This window comes from Thunnus maccoyii, chromosome 21, assembly GCF_910596095.1.
Source record: "Thunnus maccoyii chromosome 21, fThuMac1.1, whole genome shotgun sequence".
Taxonomy (NCBI): domain Eukaryota; kingdom Metazoa; phylum Chordata; class Actinopteri; order Scombriformes; family Scombridae; genus Thunnus; species Thunnus maccoyii.
In genome coordinates this window covers 18,902,796-18,924,454 of record NC_056553.1, presented here as the reverse complement: position 1 = coordinate 18,924,454, position 21,659 = coordinate 18,902,796, and the positions used below count along the sequence as shown (strand labels likewise).

The following is a 21,659-nucleotide window of genomic DNA, read 5'->3' as shown; positions in this document are numbered from 1 at the left end:
GATGTTACATCTGTATCTCAGTGATGGGAAGGAAACCTCAAACCCCTCCTCTTTGAGATACAGAACTGGGCAGTTGCTGCACATCTCAGCAAAACAGGAAATTTCATGTTTCCTCTGCTGCTTATAGCAACAGCTTGCATCACACTACTTCTGCATATGTTCACACACAAACACACACACATACACCCCCCACACACAGTCACACACACGTATACCCCCATGCACACTCACACACAACTAGTCCCACAAGAACTCAGCCACATTTTTACATCAGAGTACCAGGAATATGGTCTGATTTTGAACCACACTTTAATGTACAAAGTATAGCTATGAGAAAAAATTGTTAATAATTCTTGCAGAATTGCTCCTTTATTTCAAACATACATTCTGTTACATATCTCAATAATATACTATACAAAATATGGTCTACTGTGTTGTTTTGTGTAAGGTTTATAAAGTATCAGTACGATGTAGGCTTCAAACATTTCTTTTTGATTGATTTTTGTAACATTTCGGGTTTGAAGGTGAGGAGAAAAATGATTGAAATGCCCACAAAAGAAAGACAGATAGGCACAAAAAGGAGAATGTACCAGAATATAGATTCTTCGCCCTTATCGTAACACATAAATGACTGGGAATTCTCCACTCTGTGTGTTTGGAAGAGATCCTCACATTCAATGTCTGACTGTCCAACCATATTGATAGTCTTTGTTGTTTGAAATGTCCTGAACCATTCTGTTTGGCAGCAGTTGAACAGATTTCCTGTGAGGAAAACAGTCTGAAGTTTTGGGGCTAATGTATTAGCCTGGCCTGAGGGAATAGTGGACAGTTTGTTGTCCCTCAAATCGAGCAGTTTTAGATCGAGATTTAGGAGTGAAGGGGGAAGCTGGGCAAGAGAGTTCCCCGAAATGTTTAAAGACTTCAAACTTTGGAAATCAGAGAAGTCAAAGTCTTGTATTTGTGTGTTTCCTAAACCTAAATGCTGTAACGTTCTGCTAAGACTTTGTCTTGATTGTTGGACAATGAGTCCAGGGTTATCGGACAGTTCCAAGTGTGTTAGCAACAACCCAGCAAACGCAGACAGTGGAACCCTTTCAAGGTTACATCCCTTAAGGTAAAGCTGCCTTAGGGATACAACATTTGTCCAATCCACACAGGCTGAGATATCGTCTGTACCAGTCTCAGCTTCCTCAGGGAGGCAAATGTCAATATTGTTATAACTGAGATCCACTGATCTGAGGCTTGGCAATGAGGAAAATAATCCCGAGGATAACCGGTCAAGATTATTCAGGCTAAGGTTAAGGTAAGTCAGATTGCCAAGAGTGGTCAGTGTACCTTCATCTGCTACAATCTGGTTCAGCCTGTTGTTGCTGACATCCAACTCATACAAGCTGCCAGAGAAATGCTCTGAAGTTAGATTCAAGGTTTCCAGACAGTTCATGTACATTCGAAGTCTGGACAGGGTAGGCATTCTGTGGATGAATCCTTGAGGGAAATACTGCAACTGGTTTACACTTAGGTCTAAAATCTCTAGAGAGGAGATGTCACCGTGAAGACTGTCATTCCATAACTGAGCCGTTACGTTTCTCATATACCTCTTCAGGTTGTAGAACTCAACAGTTGAGGTCGAGTTTGGGGATGTGGCCAGGTGTTCATAAAAATTCACGCTGTTGTGGGATAGGTAAAGGTTCCGCAATTGACTCTGGCTGGGCAAGAAAGGGAAGAAGAGTAGTTTGTTATCTGACAGATCAAGCGTCTCTAGCTGGAAAGTGTCATTGAGGTCTTGTCTAGAAATGAACCACTCAATGAAGTTGTGACTGGCATTGAGGACCACCAGCTGTGTCATGTGGAAATCAGTAAGGCAAGGCAGATCGTTGAAGGCCAAGTTGAGCCGCTGGAGCTTGGGATTGCTGTTGAAGGCACCATCAAGCTCAAACAGGATGTTCCTCTGCAGGTCAAGTTCTTTGAGCTGGTAGAGATCACTGAATGAGGTCTCATCCAGCCTCCGCAAGAGATTTCCAGAGAGATTGAGGTACTCCAGGGATGTTAGATTTTGGAGGAGAGTGGCAGCCATTTCGTCATCAAGCTTATTTTCAGAGAGATCTAAAGATCTAAGCCCTGGTAGCTTCTTTAACGCATGGCTAGTTTCTTGGTAGCCAATATGAAGATTGTTATTTGCTAAATTTAGGCTTTCTAATAATTTTGAGTCTTTAAAAGTGTTTGATTCTATTTTCTCAATGCTGTTACAGGCTAGGCTCAGGGTACTTAATAAGAGGTATTGGAAAAGAGAATTGTCCTGTAGTGTTTGAATGTGATTGTAGTTGAGCTGAAGCTCCTCTATGTTGTCTGGCAGTCCTGCAGGTACAGATGAGAGTTTGCAATTGTTGCACAGAGCTGTTCTTTGTATCTGTAAAAGAAGGGGAGAGTACTTTTTTAAGTTCTTGCATTTGTGTGTTGGAGATTGTTGTCTTCCCAAGATTGTTTGGAGAGAAATGTTTGGGTTAGGGTTTAGGTTCTCCTTAATGCTAGTTCAGCATTAGCTTTTAGACAAGTCCACTATAACTATTTCTTGTGTCAATGTATTTTCACAAAGCTTCTCTAGCTTGTTGACTTATTACTTTGGCAGGTTTAGAAACAAAATCACATGGGCAATTACTCCGTTTTGGGTTCACATCCGTTAGCTTCCTTTTGGCAAAGATTGTATCAAGCTTATTTTTCTAAATCTAGCAAGCCTTTTTTTTCTTTGACATTTATAATTTACAATATTCTGCTGCTCTTAGATCACATAAAAAAAGTTACATAATTGGCTTTTATTGCTTGAGCATCAATTTTATTTTTTTTTAATTTTACATACATAGTTTTTTATTTCTCATTTCTCATTTTTTGTTAGTTGATTTTGTACCATTTTCCACTGAGACATACTTAATAAATGGTTTAGAAGTTGTAACTAGGTTTATATTAATGCTAATTAATTAATAATAATATTAATTAATTAATTAATGAGAAATCATCAATAAGGATGGCTTTTTGGTGGGTTGTGAAAAATTGATTTTGCTCTGTCTTTTTAGCTAGGCCTTTAAATCATAGCTATGAATTGAAGAGTGAGTGGGACAGCACAGCACAGCACATCAAATCCTGTTTTTTAAAAGCTTATCAGCATTAACACACATAAACCTATGAGAAAGTGAGTAAGTAACAAAAGTAAGTAATACGGGTTTCTTCCACTACAGTCCATGAGTCCATGAAGTCAACTGTTTAAAATGTTATTAAGTTTGGTCTGGGTAGCTCTGGGTCCTCCTGATGAACTGAAGACGTAACTAAAAAGATAAACCTTTTATGCGCGTGTGTTTCCTATTAGTGTGAAAATGACTAATTGTTTGACATTTGTTGACTAATTGTTTGACAGACTACGTACTTACGTATTTCCTGATATTTTTATCACTTTGTCTTGCTGATTAGGCAAAGTGGGAAATATCAGAGCGCACAAAATTCCATGTTATTGTAATTGTCTGCCGAATACTAACATGAACTGAATCACCATGAATTTTGTATGAGTCACCTGGTTATGTTTATAACACATCTGATATGGACTGAATAAAGCACCAATGTTTAAATGATGGCAAAAAAGAAAGGAAAAGCTAATTGCAATTCTGATTACACATATTATACACAGACACTTCATTTCCCAAGACTAGATTAACACTCTAAGTGCAATATTTATAAAACATTCATAAAACCACACACACAAAAAAAACATTTTTGCCATCAAAGCATATAACATACATACTATATATCCACCTACGTTCCTGTGAACTTACTCAGTTCATTTCAAGAAGGACTTTTATGGAGCTAAGTAAAAGAGAGACAGTTTACCATCGGGCACAAGTTGTGTTGTGGATGACTTGAGAGGATTCTCCACATGTGTAATAAGCAAAACAGGATTGGAGTGATTCCGTGGACTGGCATCCTCACTGTTCAGAAGAAAATAAAAAGGGATGAGACTTTGTATGATGACTTATTTATTTCTATACTTGCAAATCTTTGACAAATATTACAGTATTATTTTGGCATTAGATCATCTGACTTATTCAGCCCATGCCTTTAGCCTCGCTCTCCGTCAGTGTAAAGCCATAGTTACTGTGATTTGCATGTGATGACCAGTCTGGTCTCATGAAATTTTAGTAATGAGCATGAGGTCTTAAAATGCAAATATGTGCTCCGTGCATGAAAACTTGGGGAAATTAATTTCTTCACCAAAAAAGAATTACCAAATGAGCAGAAAGAACCAGGAGAAGCAGACGGGCAGACACATTCAGCCCTCTATTCCCACCTCAAGAACTCTACTTAAATGTTTATTGTTTGGTCATAACTAAAAACTTTCTGCAGTCTTAAGCAAATTATTTCAGCTCTGGTATCCTAACTTTAAATATTAAGATAACAATATCCCTTGTCAAACATGTGAGAATGGTAAATGGTGAAATGGTCTTTCACAGCGTCAAAATGTAATCCGTACATTATAATCTGCAATTATTTTCTCTTGTAATTGCAGGTTACCTTGTACAATGAAAGCAGTACAGTAAAGTTGAAAGCGGAAAGAAATAATCTGATCGATGTTTTACTTTTACTCTGACTTGGATCCAGTCTCAACCTGCTCTAAATGTTGAGTGTATAATATCATGTTTTATCCTGAGAACAGCAGCTGGACAATTTGGTCAAATTTCCCAAATTTCAACTCAAACCACCGAGTAACACATGCTGTATGTGGAGGCCTTGTGTTCCTTTTTGGCTTGCACGCACTCACACTGTCAATCTTTGCATTTTAATGGAAATAAGTCAGTTTGAGAGGTTGTCATTAATAACCCTCAGTTATTTTTCCTGTCATATGAACAATTCTTCATTTTCTCTGCACTCTACTGTACCATTTTTTCTGCTCTTTTGAGTGTTACTAGATGCGACACAACCATAAAGACATACAAGTAAGAATGGCATAAATTTAACTACATTTACTGTACAGTACGTTGAATACTGATTGCACAATGTACATTTGAGGGTTCTATTCATCAGCATAATGACAAAATATGTGATATGGTCATATAACATTATGACTACTAATGTAAATTTCTGTTTCACTTTATGTTTCTTGACGTTGAGAGACGCCGGTTGGTTTTTCAAACTTTAAATGTTTAACTGTAAGCTACACATACAGTAGCTCAAAGGCACATTACTAATGCATGCAATACGAAGCAATGTTGTCGTAAATAATGATTCAGCATGCATTTTAAGTGACATTTGGAAAAATCCAAATTAACTAGATTTACATGCAAGAACATTCTTTGCAAAAACTAAATGCCATTAATTTATGCATAGAGTATAGAGTAGGTTTTAGCACAGGCACGATTCAAAGTGTGCACAAACGTATCTGATCAATAAGGTAACTTGCTCAAATACACCAAAGACCATTCATGATAAAATATGTTCAACGTTCTTATTTTAGATAAAGCATGCAAATTGCTTCTTTTAGTAGTCTGAGTAGCAGTGCATAGTGCAGTAATAGGTGAGTGCACAGTGCATTTACTTACACTGGTGGTTAGGTGTGGATTTCCCAAGCCACTGACGGTTGATCCCCTGACCATATCGCTGGTTGACTCGCTGTTAAATGCGTTCTCATGTGCGAAGTTCAGCTGCCTTCCTCTGTTCTGACTGAAGCACTGATGCCTTTTCTATACTATTCACGGAAGCAAGCAGTCAACGGAAACCAAGTCACATGGACAAGCTGCAATCAGAAAGAGGTTCTCAAGCCCGGGCCACAGGAAGGCAAATGCAGGCTTTCACAGCTCAACCAGCACAGAAGTCTTTTTTTTTCTCTTCTTCACAATGCTCACAACAGTAATCTTGATGTACTCGCAGCTAAGCCTGGTAGCACAAGTGCCACCACAAAAACCTAATGAGAACACACCCTTCACACCCTCGGCTCGTTCTGATCATTCAGTCTTCATTCAGTCAGAGAGGAAACCACTCAACATACACACCCTTCCTGCCTGATTTTTCGGCCTGTCACTGCAACAGCAAATACAAAACACACATATACACACTTACACTTTGCTATATGGAGGGTTACAATGATCCTAGTGCAGATGTTACATTACATAACTTGGGAAATCAAGAAGATGATTGAAAACCTGATGGACAGTACAAACCATGTCACTGCATCATGCTCTAAGTGAGTAATGGAGAAGTCCTTGAATGTTTTACTTTCAACACATTAACATTTTGCAACACGGCTACTTTAAGTAACCAAGAACCTTCTCCTCACACTTTATATATGTGTCTCTCTGTCTCTCTCACTTTTGTTGTCCAGCTGGCTACATCTTAAGTTCTATTTTGTCTTTAACTCCAGTTGTTAACTTGTCATATGTTTCTCCTAACCCATGGGCGTAAGAATAAGGAATTAGGAATCAGGAAGTGATGGTGCCGTCCTTGAAGAGTTGATTTGTTAGTGATTCCTTCCTGTTTTCACACAGGACATCTCTAGCTCTCACTTCTGACTCTGCTGTAAGTTGAGTGGCAACAAGATTTTCTAATCCAAAAGTTGAGGCTAATTTACTTGGTGGACAGACAGCCGAACACGATTAAAGTACAAGATACCCGGTAGAAAGTGTATTGACACCTGCTGCACTGTGATGCAGCACTGCTTTGAGTTAAATGCTAGCGTCAGCATGCTTAGATGCTCGCAATGACAGTGCTACCATGCTGAAGTCTAGCAGGTATAATGTTAACCATGCTCACCATCTTGGTGTTGCATTTTTGCATAATCACATTTGCTAATTCACAAATACAAAGTACAGCTGAAGCTGATGGGTTGGGGGATATCATTAGTTTTGCAGGTATTTGGTCATAAACCAAAGTATTGGACACATGGAAATTTTGACCTGATGATGGTGTCAGATGAAAAGAGAGGCTATCACCAAAATGATTACAATTCATCCTGAGGGGAACATGCGTCAATGCCAAATTTCATGGCAAAGGGGACCAAAGTGGTGGATCAACCAACGGGCAGACATTGCTACTAAAAATTTTAAAAATGAAACCAGTTTTCACTGTTACACTTACATCCACTGTTTGGTTTTTCATTTACAGCTATTCTAATTTTGAAACATCAAAGAGAAAGAGAAAGAATAACTACTCCTACGATACAATGTGGGCCCACTGAAAAATATTGCATACTAGAATTAACTTTGCTATATTGACCCGTTGGTCTACTGACAAGTGATGGCAGCACTGCTTCAGATCAGAGACAACGTTAAAAATAAGTACACCACAGAAGTTGAATATTCTGCATTCTCACTCATGCTGACTAAATGTGGGAATTTAAAACTTACTTAGCAGGCAAGTGATTGTTAAATCCCCACTCTTGGAAGATTTCTGACTTGTTAGTAACATAAAAATCTTCAAACAGGAGACACAATACTTTATTTGTCAGCTCCACCCTAAAGTTGACCAACCAGGTTGACCTCTGCACGGAATAAATGGCTACTATGTCTTTGTAAATCACCATGTTCACTTCTAGCTGTCTATGACATTTCTCAGCTGTCGCGTGTGTTGTTGTTGTGTTCTGAGCAGATTGAGAGGAAGCAGCTCTCACACAGCTCTCTGGACCTGTACGCTGATGTGTGGATGTACACAGCATACGTGTTAATTCCGAGCACTATTCTGTTTCAGGTTTCATGGTCATATTGAGATACAGCATGGTACGAAAATTTACATTCTATTTTTGAGAGCCAAGAACGTGATGTGGCAGTTGTGGTGTAAAGTCCCATGGGTGAGGGTGTGAGGGGGGGATATGGGAAGTTTCTACCCTGCAGTACAAAAACACCACAGAAATGAGCATTCAACCAAACCAAACTATAATATTGTAGAGCCCTAGTTTCTCAGGTTTAGCGCTTTTGAAATTTCCTCTTTCACCTGTTCTTTTCACAGCAGTAGATATACTGTATTTTATTCCTCTCATCCACTTAACATACATAATTAGTTTCATAATATTTAAAGGTGTTGTTTAACTATAAAATTCACCCCACTGCTGCAGGTTATTAAAAACTGATTAAATCTGTAAATGCTTACTTGATATTGCATTTATTAAAAATGAGGGTGGAGAACTTTTATCCTCTTGAGATTTCATGCATTCACACATGATTAGGCTTCTCTGTGGTGTAAAGTTACTTTCATAACATGCACAAACCAAGTGCTGCCCTCTTGTGGATACAGGAATCAATCAAATCGTTTGGGTTCTCAGAACTCCCGTAGGCTTTCTCAGTTTCTGTTGCTTGTGAAAAGGTTGCTCCTCTCCCTTTTCACTAGGCCCTGGTTTCCAGCATTACTAGTGTTTTATGTGTTAAAATTATAATTTCGAAGATTTTCATGTAAATAAATGTCTGTCAAGTCACTATCTATCGCCGAATTAGGTAACACAATGGTAATTGAGCCTATGGCCTACTGATGAAAGCTCTTGCATTTGCAGTATTATGATTATTACGAACCGGGGGGTCAGTGGCGACTTTCCCGCCATTAATTCAAATAAAAAGTGGGGCAGTTAGTGATGTGTTTTCCATCACCCATTGGTTGATCCGCCAGAGAGGGCAGGCAGACCTAACGCAGCAGACTCACTCTTTAATTCACTTATGCTAGCGCAATGTCACACAGCAACACTGTTTAGATCACTGGGAGTGAGGTCGAGTGAGGTCCAAGAACACACCTGCAATTACCGCTAATGCCATATGGTGCTGCCAAAGAGAACGAAAGGAGATTGTCAAGATTGCCACTTTAACATCCTTTTAAAAGTTTCTAGTGCCGAATAACAGTATCTGCTCTTTATATGGGCCGGCGGCACTACATCGCCCTTGGAAAATGTCCACTTAAGCAACATTTATACAAAGCTATCCATGAAAAAGTCAACTATGATGAACACCTATAGAAATTCATGCTTTTCTTGCAAGACACTAGCAGCCCAATTTGTGTCCATTCATGCAAAGGCAGGGATATATTCTGGAGGAAAAGTGAAGCTGAGGTATAATTACTGTCAATTCAGCAGCTCTTATGGGTTGGGCAGTGCTGTAAAAGGCACAGATACTGTTGGAGGCTTGATACTGCAATTGGAGAAATTCAGCCCAAGAGACTGACTGACAGATGGGCATCGTACGATCAAGGATGGAAAGACTGACATTGATAGACAATTTGGCAAACAGACACTCAGGGTCAGAACAAGACAGGATGGCAGGAGACTAGAGAGACAGCTGTATATTAAGATACCCAGACAGGGAAATTGTAGGAGAAAGGGACAAATAGAAAGACATAAAGCAGTCAAGCGCTTAGCATTGGCAGCACATATTCAATCAATCTTTATTAAAAGTGGTAATCCTCTCCCACACTGCTGAGATCACACTGCAACAGAACAGTGTGTCCTGTACTGTGATGTCTTTTCTTTGTATTTCCTGTTAATTAAGGTTGAGTTTCTGTAGGTGCTGTACTTTCTTTTATTTGTTTATTCACCATGGCAATTCAAGCCTATCTTATTCTGTACATTTCATAACAATCTGCTGCTATTGCTGCTGCCTGTGATATACAAAATGCCTCTTTCTGTTCACTGGAGAATGAATATACCAGACATTTTGTGTTTAGAGCAGTAAATGTTAAAAGGTTAACTGATTTAAAAAATATAAAATATAAAATATTTTTTCATATGAACATACTGTATCTTATTGCTTTAAACTTAGATGAGTTGAATGTGTTAATGCTGTTGTGGAAACCTCAGTTTTTGCAATAAATGCTATAAGTGCTACCAATGTGAAGCTTAAAAAGTGTTGTTGATTCAGACTGTAGTTTGTGGTCTTATCAAGTAAATATCCTAATGCAGAAGTGTTTTTCAGTCAGTGTCGCTCAAGGCTGACTGTTGATCTACTAATGCAGTTTTCCTGTTGTGGCATGTTTAGGCTTTTTCCTGCATGGTTTTGTAGTGTGTGCAATACAAAAAGTTCAGAAAGTGGCTGGCTAGCATGTTTTTGCTTCTGAACATTGCTGTATGTTGCCTTGAAAATGTACTTGAAATAGTGAGTAAGACCTTTATTAAAATTGATACATATTGCTAACTAGAATTCAACTTAAAGAGCCACTCCACCCAACTTTACATGTTTAGTTCGGTTTACTGGTCATGAGTTTATTTGAGCTTGAGGCTTGAAATTTTTAAAACAAAACCTGTGTTTAAAACTAGAAATGTGAGGTTTGAAAGACATGGGCAGGGACAGTCTAACAAAAGACACTACTGAGCTGCATTATGGGAAGTGTAGGCTTGACCCATACTAGAGACTAAATGTCAGGATATCTCAAGCCTCTGCTGCCTCGATTTTGACCGTCATTTAAAAGAAAATCTCTCTAAAAAGTCCCTCAGTTTTATGGAAGTACACCAATGAATCACTGGAGTACCCCTTTAATGTGACCCACTTATGTATCTGGTCTCATAATTGTGATTTATAGTATTTTTTTAAGTACATTTGCAGCAGGCTGCTCACTAAAACAAATGCATAAATAGGCCTGTGCATTATAAATCAGTATGCACTGTAAAGGTAAACTTATTAAATGACCTTAATCTGCCTGTTATCCAAAATAGAAATGCCACCAGCCCTAAAATGCTTTTATTATACCTATAAATAGCTGATACTTTTGAAATTGATTTCTACAGCCTCTGTTGAGTGCTGAACAAGAATTTGCTTTGAGCAGAGCTGCAGTTCAACACATTAGTGCTGAACAGAAAGCCTTGATCTGAAATGTTTTTCCATGCAGTCACTCAGGGTGATGTACAGTATGAACTGCAGATGTTGTTGTGCAATTCAGTTTTACACTGAAGGAACTGTGCCACATTAACAATAAGAGTCCACATGAAGTGTGCAGTATAAACATCTGAGGTAGTTCATCTTGCATATTGGATAATGTGTCTTTTGCATTCTTTGCATATCATTGATGTCCTATCAAAACCATCCATCTCCGAAACTTTCATGGGCTAAGATAAAAATAAAAGCCTTGTCTTCTTCATCTATGAATTTCATTTTTGAGTCAGCTTTTCAGTTTTTGAATGTTCTTCTTTTAAACTTAAGAAATAGGAGAATTTTCTCAACCCATAAAGGAAACTTGGAGATGCATGGTTTTCACTGGACTGCAACAAAATGCAGCTTGAGTTCTTTGGCTCTCAGTCTGCCTGCTGTTGCCTTGTGTTCATATCTTCCTTGGTTATTTTTAGTTTAGGTAGCTGATTCATAAAGAAAGAGGTGGATACATGTAGTGTAACTGGCCTGTAACTAACTGATAAACACAAGCATCAAACAATCTCTATTCTAAGAGTGGCACCATGTAGACTTTATTTTCAGGCCGTTTAACCATACAGTATCTATAGTACCATAGATAAAACCAAGAAATAAATAGAGTGTAATACTACAGTAGCACATTAAAAAGGACGCACATTAACATGATACAGGTATATTTTTCACCATTACTGGATGAGTACTTAAAAAGGGCAGATGTTACAGTCTATACGCCAGTATCCATGCACATGCATGACAGGTGGTCGGCATGTCCTCTATGTTTGCCTAAAGTCAAATATAACATCAGGTCACATCGATATGGCATAAAACCTTAACAATCCAGTCATTGATTATAGTTTAACTCTTGTCAACTCATACAACAGCTAGCTTTGATAACAACTACTGTGTCACTTGTTAAAATTATGTCATAAAGTATTTGCCACAATAGAATAGTTTTGGCCTCATTCAAGCAGACGTAAAATCTCAGGTAAATGTTCAGCACTGTAAGTCTGAATTGGATGAAATTAAATTATGTTCCCCTCTCCTGTAAATACAACAGTCCAGCGTCTAAACTGTAAAAGTGGATACTTCCACGTTGGTACAGAAACATTTTTATGGCAGTCCAGACACAATCCTTTTCCCTGTAGTATGTCCAGTATGTCCAAAAACTTTGACTCTGGATTCATGTCGAGCTGTAGTAGAAATGTTAACAGTCCTCTTTATGAATGTGAATAACGTTGCTTGGAAGAAACATGACCACTTGGCCTCCAAATCCTTTTGAAACGGTGCAACAAACGGGGTCGGCAGTACGTCGAATGGAAAAGTCCCGCACTTGCCTGTGGCCTGTTAGTTGTAATTTGCGACACAGGTTATCCTGCATCTAGCCGTCCAGAGGCTTCCCCAGGTACACCATGGTGACTTCAGTGTTTCCATACACTGCAGAAACAGCAGGGAACAAGCACGCTTTGGGCAGTCCACGAAATGCTACTCCAAGAAACTCAAAACCCCTCTCAAAGGCTAACGTCTTGTCATCCATGTCTAGAATCACTCGTATTCTTTCTCCAATCTGTGGACAAACACAATTAAACTGTAGTGTTTGATAACACAAATACAAAATAATAACTTTGGTCAAAAAATATTTCCTGCAATGGTACAGTCATATTTGGATCGGTCAGTCACACATTTTAACACTCCTTCAACATTATTCAAAATCTGATGAGGACACAGTTGTGGCTACATCTCCTACCTGGTATTTGGGTGCATTGTTACACTGTGGGAAATTTCCATTGACCTCCCCATTATGGAGCAGGTTGTTGTCGACCAGGTTCCAGCCCCAGCTCTGGTCATCACTGCCCAGCAGGGCCACATAACCCTGGCACTGCATGGACGCCCGCTTCGTGGCAATGCCTATCACTGCCACGGTGCCGAGAGGGCCTTCCCACCAGATCTCCCAGGCGTGCCGCCCCTCTGAAAAGCCGATCTTGCCACGTGCTCCGTCTGTGCTCTGGGCAATGGGGTTGCGGTGCAGGGTGAAACCGTTCTTCTTCACGTAAACGTTGCGAGAGCAGTCGTGGGAGCTCAGAGCATGTTGAAAAGCCTTGAGCTGTAGAGGAGGACAGGAGAGGGATCAACAGTTATTGTAGTAATTAGAGAACTCTGAGGATTTGGTAAACATTCTCTGCTAAATATGGATTCTTGCATGAACAAGGTGAGACAATGTCATGGACTTTGTTATTTACACCATGCAGGACAGAATGTATTGCACCAATCGGGGCTTTGGAGCTTAAAGTCTTTCACAATTCATGTTATAAGCAGATGATTATGGCTGCTAATCACAGTTTGAGATTAATTAATCAATATCTTCCAATGAAAGACTCTATCTATTTGAAATAGATCTTAAGCAGTTTCACTCAAAATTTAAAACTGAATTTTGCCATTTTCAAGTGTAGCATCTGATCTTTTACTGAGGGAATTATTCTAAAAGTGAGGTTTGTTGACCTCCAAGGTTCCTTAAAGAAGTTTCATAGGGCCTCCGGGAAAATTAAGAAGATTTTCATGTCACTGATATCAACTAAAGACTGACCCATTTAGAGTCTATAAGTAGCACTACTCTAAAACTCTAAATATTTCACTCTTAGTGGGCCTATTATTTACCCCATATGATGCAGACAGTTACACAATAATAAACAATAACCTCACTCTGGGCCCTTTTAATAAAATAGGGGCACATGGTCTAATGTGGGCTACTGACAACACAACAGAACACCTGCAATATTACATTAAACTAAAGATATCTTGAATCAGAACTCACTATATATACTGTATTGTTCTCTCATAATTCCATACACAACCTACTGTGTAGAGGTATGAGGAAACACAAGACTAATCCAATGTTCATGCTACAGAAGAGAGCTATAAGAATCCATCAGATTATTTTGAACCAAACAACAAACTATTTATTAATTTTCCCATTTTGTTAGTTGATCTTAAAACTGCACAGATAACATACAAAGCACACAATGATTTACTTCCTAACTGTTATCAGAGGCTGTTTGAATTTAGAGAGAGCCAGTATGAATTTAGGGGAATGGGTATGTTTAAAAAAACAAAACAAGGACAAATATATAATCAGATATACATCTGTCAGAGGGGTTAATTTGTAGAATAGCTGTGACCAGGAATTAAGAGTGTGTAGTTCACTTTGCAAATTGAAAATTTTTTTAAAATTGAGGTAGTGAACAAATATAAAACTGAGGTATGATTATTTTCAGTGTATGAAACGTTTGGAACTTTGTGTCGCCTAAACCCAGCAGCGAAAGGGTCGCCTATTAGAATATGTTATGTAAACAGGGTACGTATAATAAGCTTACGTTTCAATATGATTTTGTTTTCCTTTTGATTTAATGCCTTAATGCTATGTATTTATTTCTATGAGAATTCATGTTGAAATTGTTGTTGAAAATTATTGTTAATGAACTGCAATCAATCACCAGCCTACTACTACTACTGTGTCAGGAGATACAGGAGGCTATCAGCCATGTTCCGCGCAGAGCAAAGGTTACACTTAACAGGCAGATTTTTTTTAATAAAGTTCGTCATTATTCAGGGTTCTCGATGGTATACTGATAAACCTACTTTCCCCTTGTAGGTGGGCAGGTTGCACAGAATGTCCGACCGCAAAGCTTCTTCGCTCAGAGACCGATTGCACAGACTGCGCCACACCTCGCTGTTTTCATCCGCCAGGATATTGTTCCAGTGCCAGCACACCAACGAGCACCGCATCAAGTCGAACATCTCCAGATAGGAGAAAATATGCTCCAGGACTCGAGCTGGCAGCCTCCCGGCCACCCCTGCGCCTCCTCCGGCGGCAGCGGTGTAGGGAGAGCCGGCGGAGCTGCAACTGGCTGCCGCTGCTGCGCCCGAACAGGACGAGCCTCCTCCTCCTCCACCGGCCGCTCCAGACATTACAGCCCTGCTCTTTACCGACGACACCAGCCGACTGAAAAGAGCCACCTTACACCGCAGAATGATTCCTAATATAAGTTAAATGTCAACATTTCACCTATTAAATCACACATAAGTCGCACTGAAACCACAACAGTATGGACCCTACTCTTCCCAGTTCAATGGCTGAATGGAAACGATGCGTCAAGGTCCTAGAAGAGCGAAAACAAATATTACAGCGTTGTCAAAGACACATGCAAATAAATTTGTTGTCATGTTGACTATTTTAGGGTTGTGGTTAAACAGCTAATTTCAGCTTAGAGATGGTGTCAGATAAATAAGCCCTTGCTGCCCACGTCAAATATATTATTTTTACCTGCAAGGACCGCAGAGCAGCCATAATAATGAGCTCAGTCGCTTTTGCTACGATGTTGCGGTGTTTGGATATTTGACGTTACAATGTTGCGATGTTAAAGTGAAGCGACTATGTAACAAAAAAGCACAAAAAGCTGCAACAAATAAGGATGCAATTGCTTACAAATAAATCATTTAATATATCACTTCCTGTCAGTCGGATTAATAAATTTTGAGATTCATTGTGAATTGAGAAAAATTGAATTTTTGATATGACGTTTAAAAGGGGATAAACACATTTAAAGAAAAGGAAAAAGGTTACCAGATTAAGCAACGCGTTATTTAATATTTTAGAATCGGCCGACCACGTGACAGCACGCGGAAGTGACGCCAGGGTGCTCAAAAGAGTTCAGCAAAGCATCTGGGAGCAAAACACCAGCTAGCTTAATTTCCTTTTTACAGCAGAAGACCACAGGAGAGGACTGCCAGACGGTCAAAAACAGTTAGCATGTAAGTTATTGTGGTTTATTAGCAACATTAGGAGACTTGTGTGTTATGTGTGGGACAGGCTGCCTCCTGAGCTGAGCTGTGCGGCCTGTTGACAAGCTGTCCACATCTGGCTGCTGTCCAGACAGTGCTGCTGTGGGTTTTGCGCGGTCAGGCAGGTGTTTAGCAGGTCAGTGTGTACATCTGAACATACCTGCAGTGGGGGGAAAAACACGCATAATCAATCTTTATGTATAAAACTAATTAATTATAACAAAGCCCCGCTGCGTTCACCTTCGCTCTGCAAACAAAACCTGTCAAAAAGGAAACATGTAACGTCATCTCTGAAAGAAAAACCGTAATACCTTTTTCCTAATTATTAATATCGATCAGGCATATAAGCACAACCATCAAGTATCTCGCTCTTAAAGGTAAAAATAATAAAGTTTTATAATTGCTACTGCGTAGTAGCCTACATGGCGTGTTTGCTGAAGGAAGGGAATAAGAAGAATCAATGCTAAAATCTGCAGTCTAGCTGAGGGCTGCTCACTGTTTGAGATATGTCACTGTTGTACATACAGCATATTCAATGAAAATGAGATTTGTTTAAGCTATCACGTCATCACGTCAGCTCTCGTGGTTTCCATTAAAAAAACAGACTGTAAAATTGATTTTTGTTTGTATTCTCCATAATTACAGACGATGCTACATCTGTCATCACTACAGTGGTTTCACTGCCTTAGCTTCACCTCCAATATGACCTCAAATATTTTGCGTTTATTCGTGTTTAAAATATATTTGAAGGAGCAGTTTTGTAAAAGGATGCAATGCATTCTGGCTACCGCTAGAGGGCAGCACTGAGGGGTGATGTTTGTGTTATGGTAGCACTGGTATTTTTTTTGTTTTTTCTCCAAATGAGCATCATGTGCAGCAGAAGTAAAGACTACTGGTAATGGAGTTAAGAAAGTTGTGTATAAAGAAAGAGAAATCTGAAATGATACATAAATGTATAATCGTGTGTTTTACAGGACTGTTTCATAATGCCTGCATGTATCTTTCAGCTTCTCGTGTAGTGTATTGCCATTCCCTCCACAGAATGTCAAAGTGACAAGTGGACAGAGTGAGTGGAAGCACTAGGATTAGGATTAGGATTTTAATTTTTCCTTTATTCCTTTTGTGTAAACCTGCTCCTACAAAATGTGAAAACTTGTGTAAAATATTAATGGACAGCACATTAAAAAATAAAGAATCAATTCTATAAGTTTCATGTGCATGTCCACAAATACACTAGTGAATATCTATACTGACTGTGGTCATCTCATACTGCTTTCTGATATACTTCACTGTTCTTCTCAATAGATAACTATATTATATCCCTAGTACAGTTTTATTGCCCTAAATCATTCTAATCACTGAAATGTAAAAAATTGTGTATGTTATAGGATGTATTGGTGCATTTTTGGCCCCTGGAACATATATATAGAGTAGTTAATCTGCCATAGGTGACAGAGGTGTAATAAATCCTGAAAGAGCTGCAGTAACCCTCAGGAATCTGTGTTAGCCAGGTGCTTTTTTCATCTAACCATAAAGGAAGGAGTCTCTGTATATATGTCTGTCTGTCCTTCGTTTTTCTTGACGACCGTTCATCCGATTGACTTCACACTTGGCGGGTTTATTGCTGAGGACCCATGGAAGTGTAGTATCGAGTGTGAAATTGTTTGGATGAGCGGTTCTCTAGAAAGCTGCAAGCAGCAATATCTGAGGCCAAACAATCGACCCATTCTGAACAGGCATGTTTTGAACGGGCACTGTGCTAGTCACATGCAAAGGTGAAAACATGTTGTTGTGTTCTCAGTTCAGCTGCTATTTGAATTCATATGTCCTATGCTTCTTTTATTGCAGCCTCTGTGAGCAGTAGACCATAATGAATCCGGTTTACAGCCCTGCACCAACAGGGGTCCCCTTTACCAATACTAAGGGTATAGGCTACCCAGGTAATTTTATGTGTCAGTGATCAGTAAATATCCTAATTGTGAGAAAATGCCTTAAGCCAAGAGGGAAAAAAGGATTTAATTCTGGTTCTGTTTGTTTTGGTCATGGTAGTTGGATTCCCGGTTGGTTACGCAGCAGCTGCGCCAGCGTATAATCCCAGTGTGTACCCAGGAGCAAACCCAGCCTTCTCCAGCGGTAAGAAGAAAGTCCAAGCGGACATTTATAAGACCCACTGTTGTCTGGAGTTCATTAATACATAGATATAGATATTTACAACAAAAGGTTTTGTTGAGATTCATATATCACAGATGCTACAGATACAAAATAAAGTGTATTTAACAATTTTTGTTCAAAGCATTTCATGTTAACTAAGTGTATCATAGGTATAGGTATCTCAAAGTAAAAATACAATCATGCAATGTCCTTTTTTTTGAAAAACAACAAAAGTAAAGAAAATTGAGATAGCTTTTTGAAAGATTATGTTTGCACTGTCTCTGGAGTATAAACAGTTTCACTCATTGTCTAATGGAGATGTTTCTAGTTTGTGCTGCAGCAAGGATTTCAACACTTCTTCAAAAAGAATCAGATGAGAAAATAATTGCTTACAGGTTTTATGTAGTTCAAAGTTTCAGTCTGCAGACCTTTCTCTTCAACAAATACACAATACTTTGTCACCTAGTGTTTTCTTGGACAAACTGTATCAGTCATACTATTGGTGGATTAGCTTTAGATTTAAATGAAAGTGGACTGATGTATCATTCCTGCTGTTGTTGCTCCACATCCACTGACTGTACTTTTGATAATCAGCAGCATTAATGTGAAGTTTCTTCCTCCCACCCAGGCTACGCTCCAGGCACTCCTTTCAAAATGTCCTGCTCTCCCAACACAGGGACTGTCCCACCATACTCCTCCTCACCCAACCCCTACCCTGCTGCTGTTTACCCTGTCAGGAGCACCTACCCCCAACAGAACCCCTATGCACAGGTCAGTATGAATACATCATTGATTTAAAAAAAAAAAAAAAAAAAAAGGTTGAAGATGGCGCCATAATCAAAGATCTAAATTTAAAACTTTGATGCTATAACAGATAATTTTTTGATGTTGCTGTTTCATTTGAACTGTAACATGTTGTTGTTCTGTTGATCCAGGCACTAATACCTTCACAACAACAAGGCACTTATTACACACAGCCTCTGTATGCTGCGCCACCTCATGTTATCCATCACACGACAGTGGTTCAGCCCAACGGGATGCCTGCAGCCATGTATGCCCCGCCGATCCCTCCTCCCCGCCACAACGGTGTTGCCATGGGGATGGTAGCTGGCACCACCATGGCTATGTCAGCTGGTGGGCTGCAGTTTGTTTTATTATTACTATCTCTATTGAATAGAAATGATTGATGTGAATTTACACCGATGCTCACTCTGCTTCTCAGGGACTTTGTTGACGACTCCATCACCAGCGCCTGTCGCTCCCCACCAAGTCACAATGCCCACATATCGGCCTCCTGGCACACCCAGCTACAGCTATGTGCCCCCACAGTGGTGAAGAGAGGGCAGTGTGAGTATGACGTTTAGATGACAGTTATTGTCTACACTTTCACTAGAGATACACACAGTTTATATTTACAGTATACATGTTTTTCTCTCTGCAGGTCAGAGGATGGTAGATATGCATTCACACTCTACTCCAGTGTTTTTTGCTATTGGTGAAGACCTGCTCTGTCGGTGTCTGCCACCAGTTACTCTTCTTCCAGCATAATGTGAATCTGAAACCTAACTACATAGAAAGAGGCCCATTTGGATAGGCAGAGGGGGGTGAAGAATAGATCCATCCCCATGTCCCCTCTTAATGGAATAAGGCTGCATTCCACGCCACACCCCAGCGCCAGCACCTCTACAACCTGCTGCATATCTCACATCAAACGGCAACGCCTCCATGCAAACTTTTTTCGTAGACAGTCATGCAGGTTTTTATAGCTTAAACACTTAAGTGGTGAAAAGGGAGTTTGGAATTTGTTTGTTTGTTGTTTTTTTTTTTTTTAATTTCGGGGATACATATGATATGATGTTGAGTGCATGTGTATATATAGATATATGAAGTAATGCTAGCTCAATCTACCTGCTGTGACAGATGCAAAATCAACAAAAGGCACACATCCAAAGGAATTTAAAAAAAAAAGAAAAAAGTAATAATCTGCAATGCTGAATCACCAGTGACCATGTCTTAAATGTGAAAGAAGAAAAAGACGAGAAACGTTTGTTCATGCAAAAACAAAGCTGCACAATCGAGTGCAGACTAAACTGTATTATTTTCACTGCTTTGTGTTTTGGTAAGTGATGCTAGGTTTTTATTATTTCTCTAAGTGATGCAGTGTATGCATTGTGTCTTACCATTTTTGTATTTTAGGAAAAAGATGGGACTTTTAAGTTTGTGCCTCTGACTGATGGCCATTCCAACACTTGATCATTCTAAGTGTTTTTTTTTTTTTTTCCTGCCATGTCAATCTTTTTAGAAAAAGAGTATCGACTTCTCCAGAAGTCTGAAGCAGCTTTTATTTTCTGTTTGGAACACTTTTGGGTGATATCAATGTTACAACTATTCACTTATTTTAGCCAGACGTATTCTTGGTGGTAAAAAAGTAGAGGAAGCTGTAGGAAATCATTTGCACCCATTTAATGAGAGTGAATGAGCAGGAACAGTTCTGCGTGTGAGTGTATGTGCGTGTATGAAAGCGGATTAAAAAATAGAAACCATTCAAAATGGTGCCATACAGTACAACATGTCTAGAATATTAGACCTACATGTCACAATAATCAATTTGCTCTTAGGGTAGGTCTGAAGCACTACACCATTAAATCACTGCTAACTGTGCACATGTTAGGCAAATATGATATTGTTAAAACTCCATTTGTGAATAGCACTACTGAAGGAAAGCACTAATTCAAAACAGTTTATAAAGATAACCTGACCTTTTGACATTGCTCACTGTTTTACCCACGAGGTTCCAGGCTAACCCACCAATATCACCGTCTCAAGACTTGCTTTTCTATGTTGCCTCAGTCACCTCAGTTAAATAATCTGTTTTGTAAATGTTATTTTTGTGATTTTGGTTCTTGTTTTGTATTCTAAAGAAAGACCAAAAATAAAAACAAATATAAGGATAATATTGTCTTCCCTTATTGTGTCGTTTGGTACTTTTTGACCTTGAACAATGGCAGACAGTCAACAGTACCACAAACGGTTTCCACTGAGGAAAATATATCTTCACATTAGTAATTACACAACCTCATTCCACAAACTGTTGTATGTATGTTATCCAGATAGATTCAGAATAAGGAAGGAAATATTTGTGTAAATGTTGAAATTGTAAAAAGGATATAACATAGTGGTTATTAAAAGCAGGTGTAGGGTTCAGTTCATTTGTAATAGCTCTGGTCATTCTTCCAAGTCTTATGGAGTTATGTCTTGGCAAAATAGAACAAAGTGAAGAAGGGAGAATGTGATAATATAGTAGATAGTACAAATGTATACTGCTATAATTATGAAAATGTAATCATTTGGATTGCTAAAGTACTACATAATGATGTGCCCAAGGAGAAAATTTAAGATGATCAATTGTAGAGGCTAACTATTGGTTCAGTAAGTTCTGAGGTAGTAAGAGACCAAATTAGGAGACAGTAGGACACTTTTGAAAGTATGACGGCATAAAGATATGTATTTGAAACAGAAGAGTAAGATATGGCTTGATCTGACATTAACGTATATTTTCTTTTTCAATTCTTATACTCTTCAAATGTGAGGCAGGTGTCGAGATAAACAACAAGGTATCTAAAATTCTGCACTATAGTGAGACTCTGGTTGGCCAGAACTGTGGGATGAGACATAGACAAAGGTTTCCTAGATGATATGTAATCTACCTGTAAAAAGCAGACCATATACCACCAGTGTGGGAGTCTGGGATTATAGTCTTTTCTTGTGAGGCTGGACGTAATTCAGGCTCAGGCCTTGAGAGTATGTTTAGGGGCAGTGAGAACA

General features: G+C 39.0%; 3 protein-coding genes across 4 annotated transcripts; 1 reads left to right on the top strand and 2 right to left on the bottom strand.

The window, feature by feature from the left end:
• Positions 1 to 252: 252 nt before the first annotated feature.
• On the bottom strand, positions 253 to 5,886 carry nrros (negative regulator of reactive oxygen species). Its single transcript, XM_042399328.1, has 3 exons — positions 5,580 to 5,886; positions 3,874 to 3,971; positions 253 to 2,407 (listed from the first exon to the last, which is right to left on the bottom strand). Exons 2-3 carry the CDS (start codon positions 3,964 to 3,966, stop codon positions 461 to 463), a joined length of 2,040 nt encoding a protein of 679 aa, XP_042255262.1. The 5' UTR covers positions 3,967 to 3,971; positions 5,580 to 5,886; the 3' UTR covers positions 253 to 460.
• A 5,490-nt stretch (positions 5,887 to 11,376) lies between these two features.
• On the bottom strand, positions 11,377 to 15,345 carry fbxo45 (F-box protein 45). Its single transcript, XM_042399897.1, has 4 exons — positions 15,166 to 15,345; positions 14,481 to 15,001; positions 12,592 to 12,948; positions 11,377 to 12,411 (listed from the first exon to the last, which is right to left on the bottom strand). Exons 2-4 carry the CDS (start codon positions 14,808 to 14,810, stop codon positions 12,226 to 12,228), a joined length of 873 nt encoding a protein of 290 aa, XP_042255831.1. The 5' UTR covers positions 14,811 to 15,001; positions 15,166 to 15,345; the 3' UTR covers positions 11,377 to 12,225.
• Positions 15,346 to 15,511: 166 nt separating this feature from the next.
• fam168b (family with sequence similarity 168 member B) lies at positions 15,512 to 20,779 on the top strand. 2 transcript variants are annotated; one of them, XM_042399899.1, is made up of 7 exons: positions 15,512 to 15,653; positions 17,532 to 17,623; positions 17,733 to 17,816; positions 18,511 to 18,605; positions 18,770 to 18,968; positions 19,057 to 19,181; positions 19,276 to 20,779. In XM_042399899.1, the coding sequence occupies exons 2-6, from the start codon at positions 17,554 to 17,556 to the stop codon at positions 19,167 to 19,169; spliced, it is 561 nt and encodes a 186-aa protein (XP_042255833.1). In that variant the 5' UTR covers positions 15,512 to 15,653; positions 17,532 to 17,553; the 3' UTR covers positions 19,170 to 19,181; positions 19,276 to 20,779. The 2 variants fall into 2 exon arrangements, with proteins under 2 accessions (XP_042255833.1, XP_042255832.1); XM_042399898.1 differs by having other exon boundaries at positions 15,514 to 15,653; positions 18,463 to 18,605.
• The last annotated feature ends 880 nt before the right edge of the window (positions 20,780 to 21,659 follow it).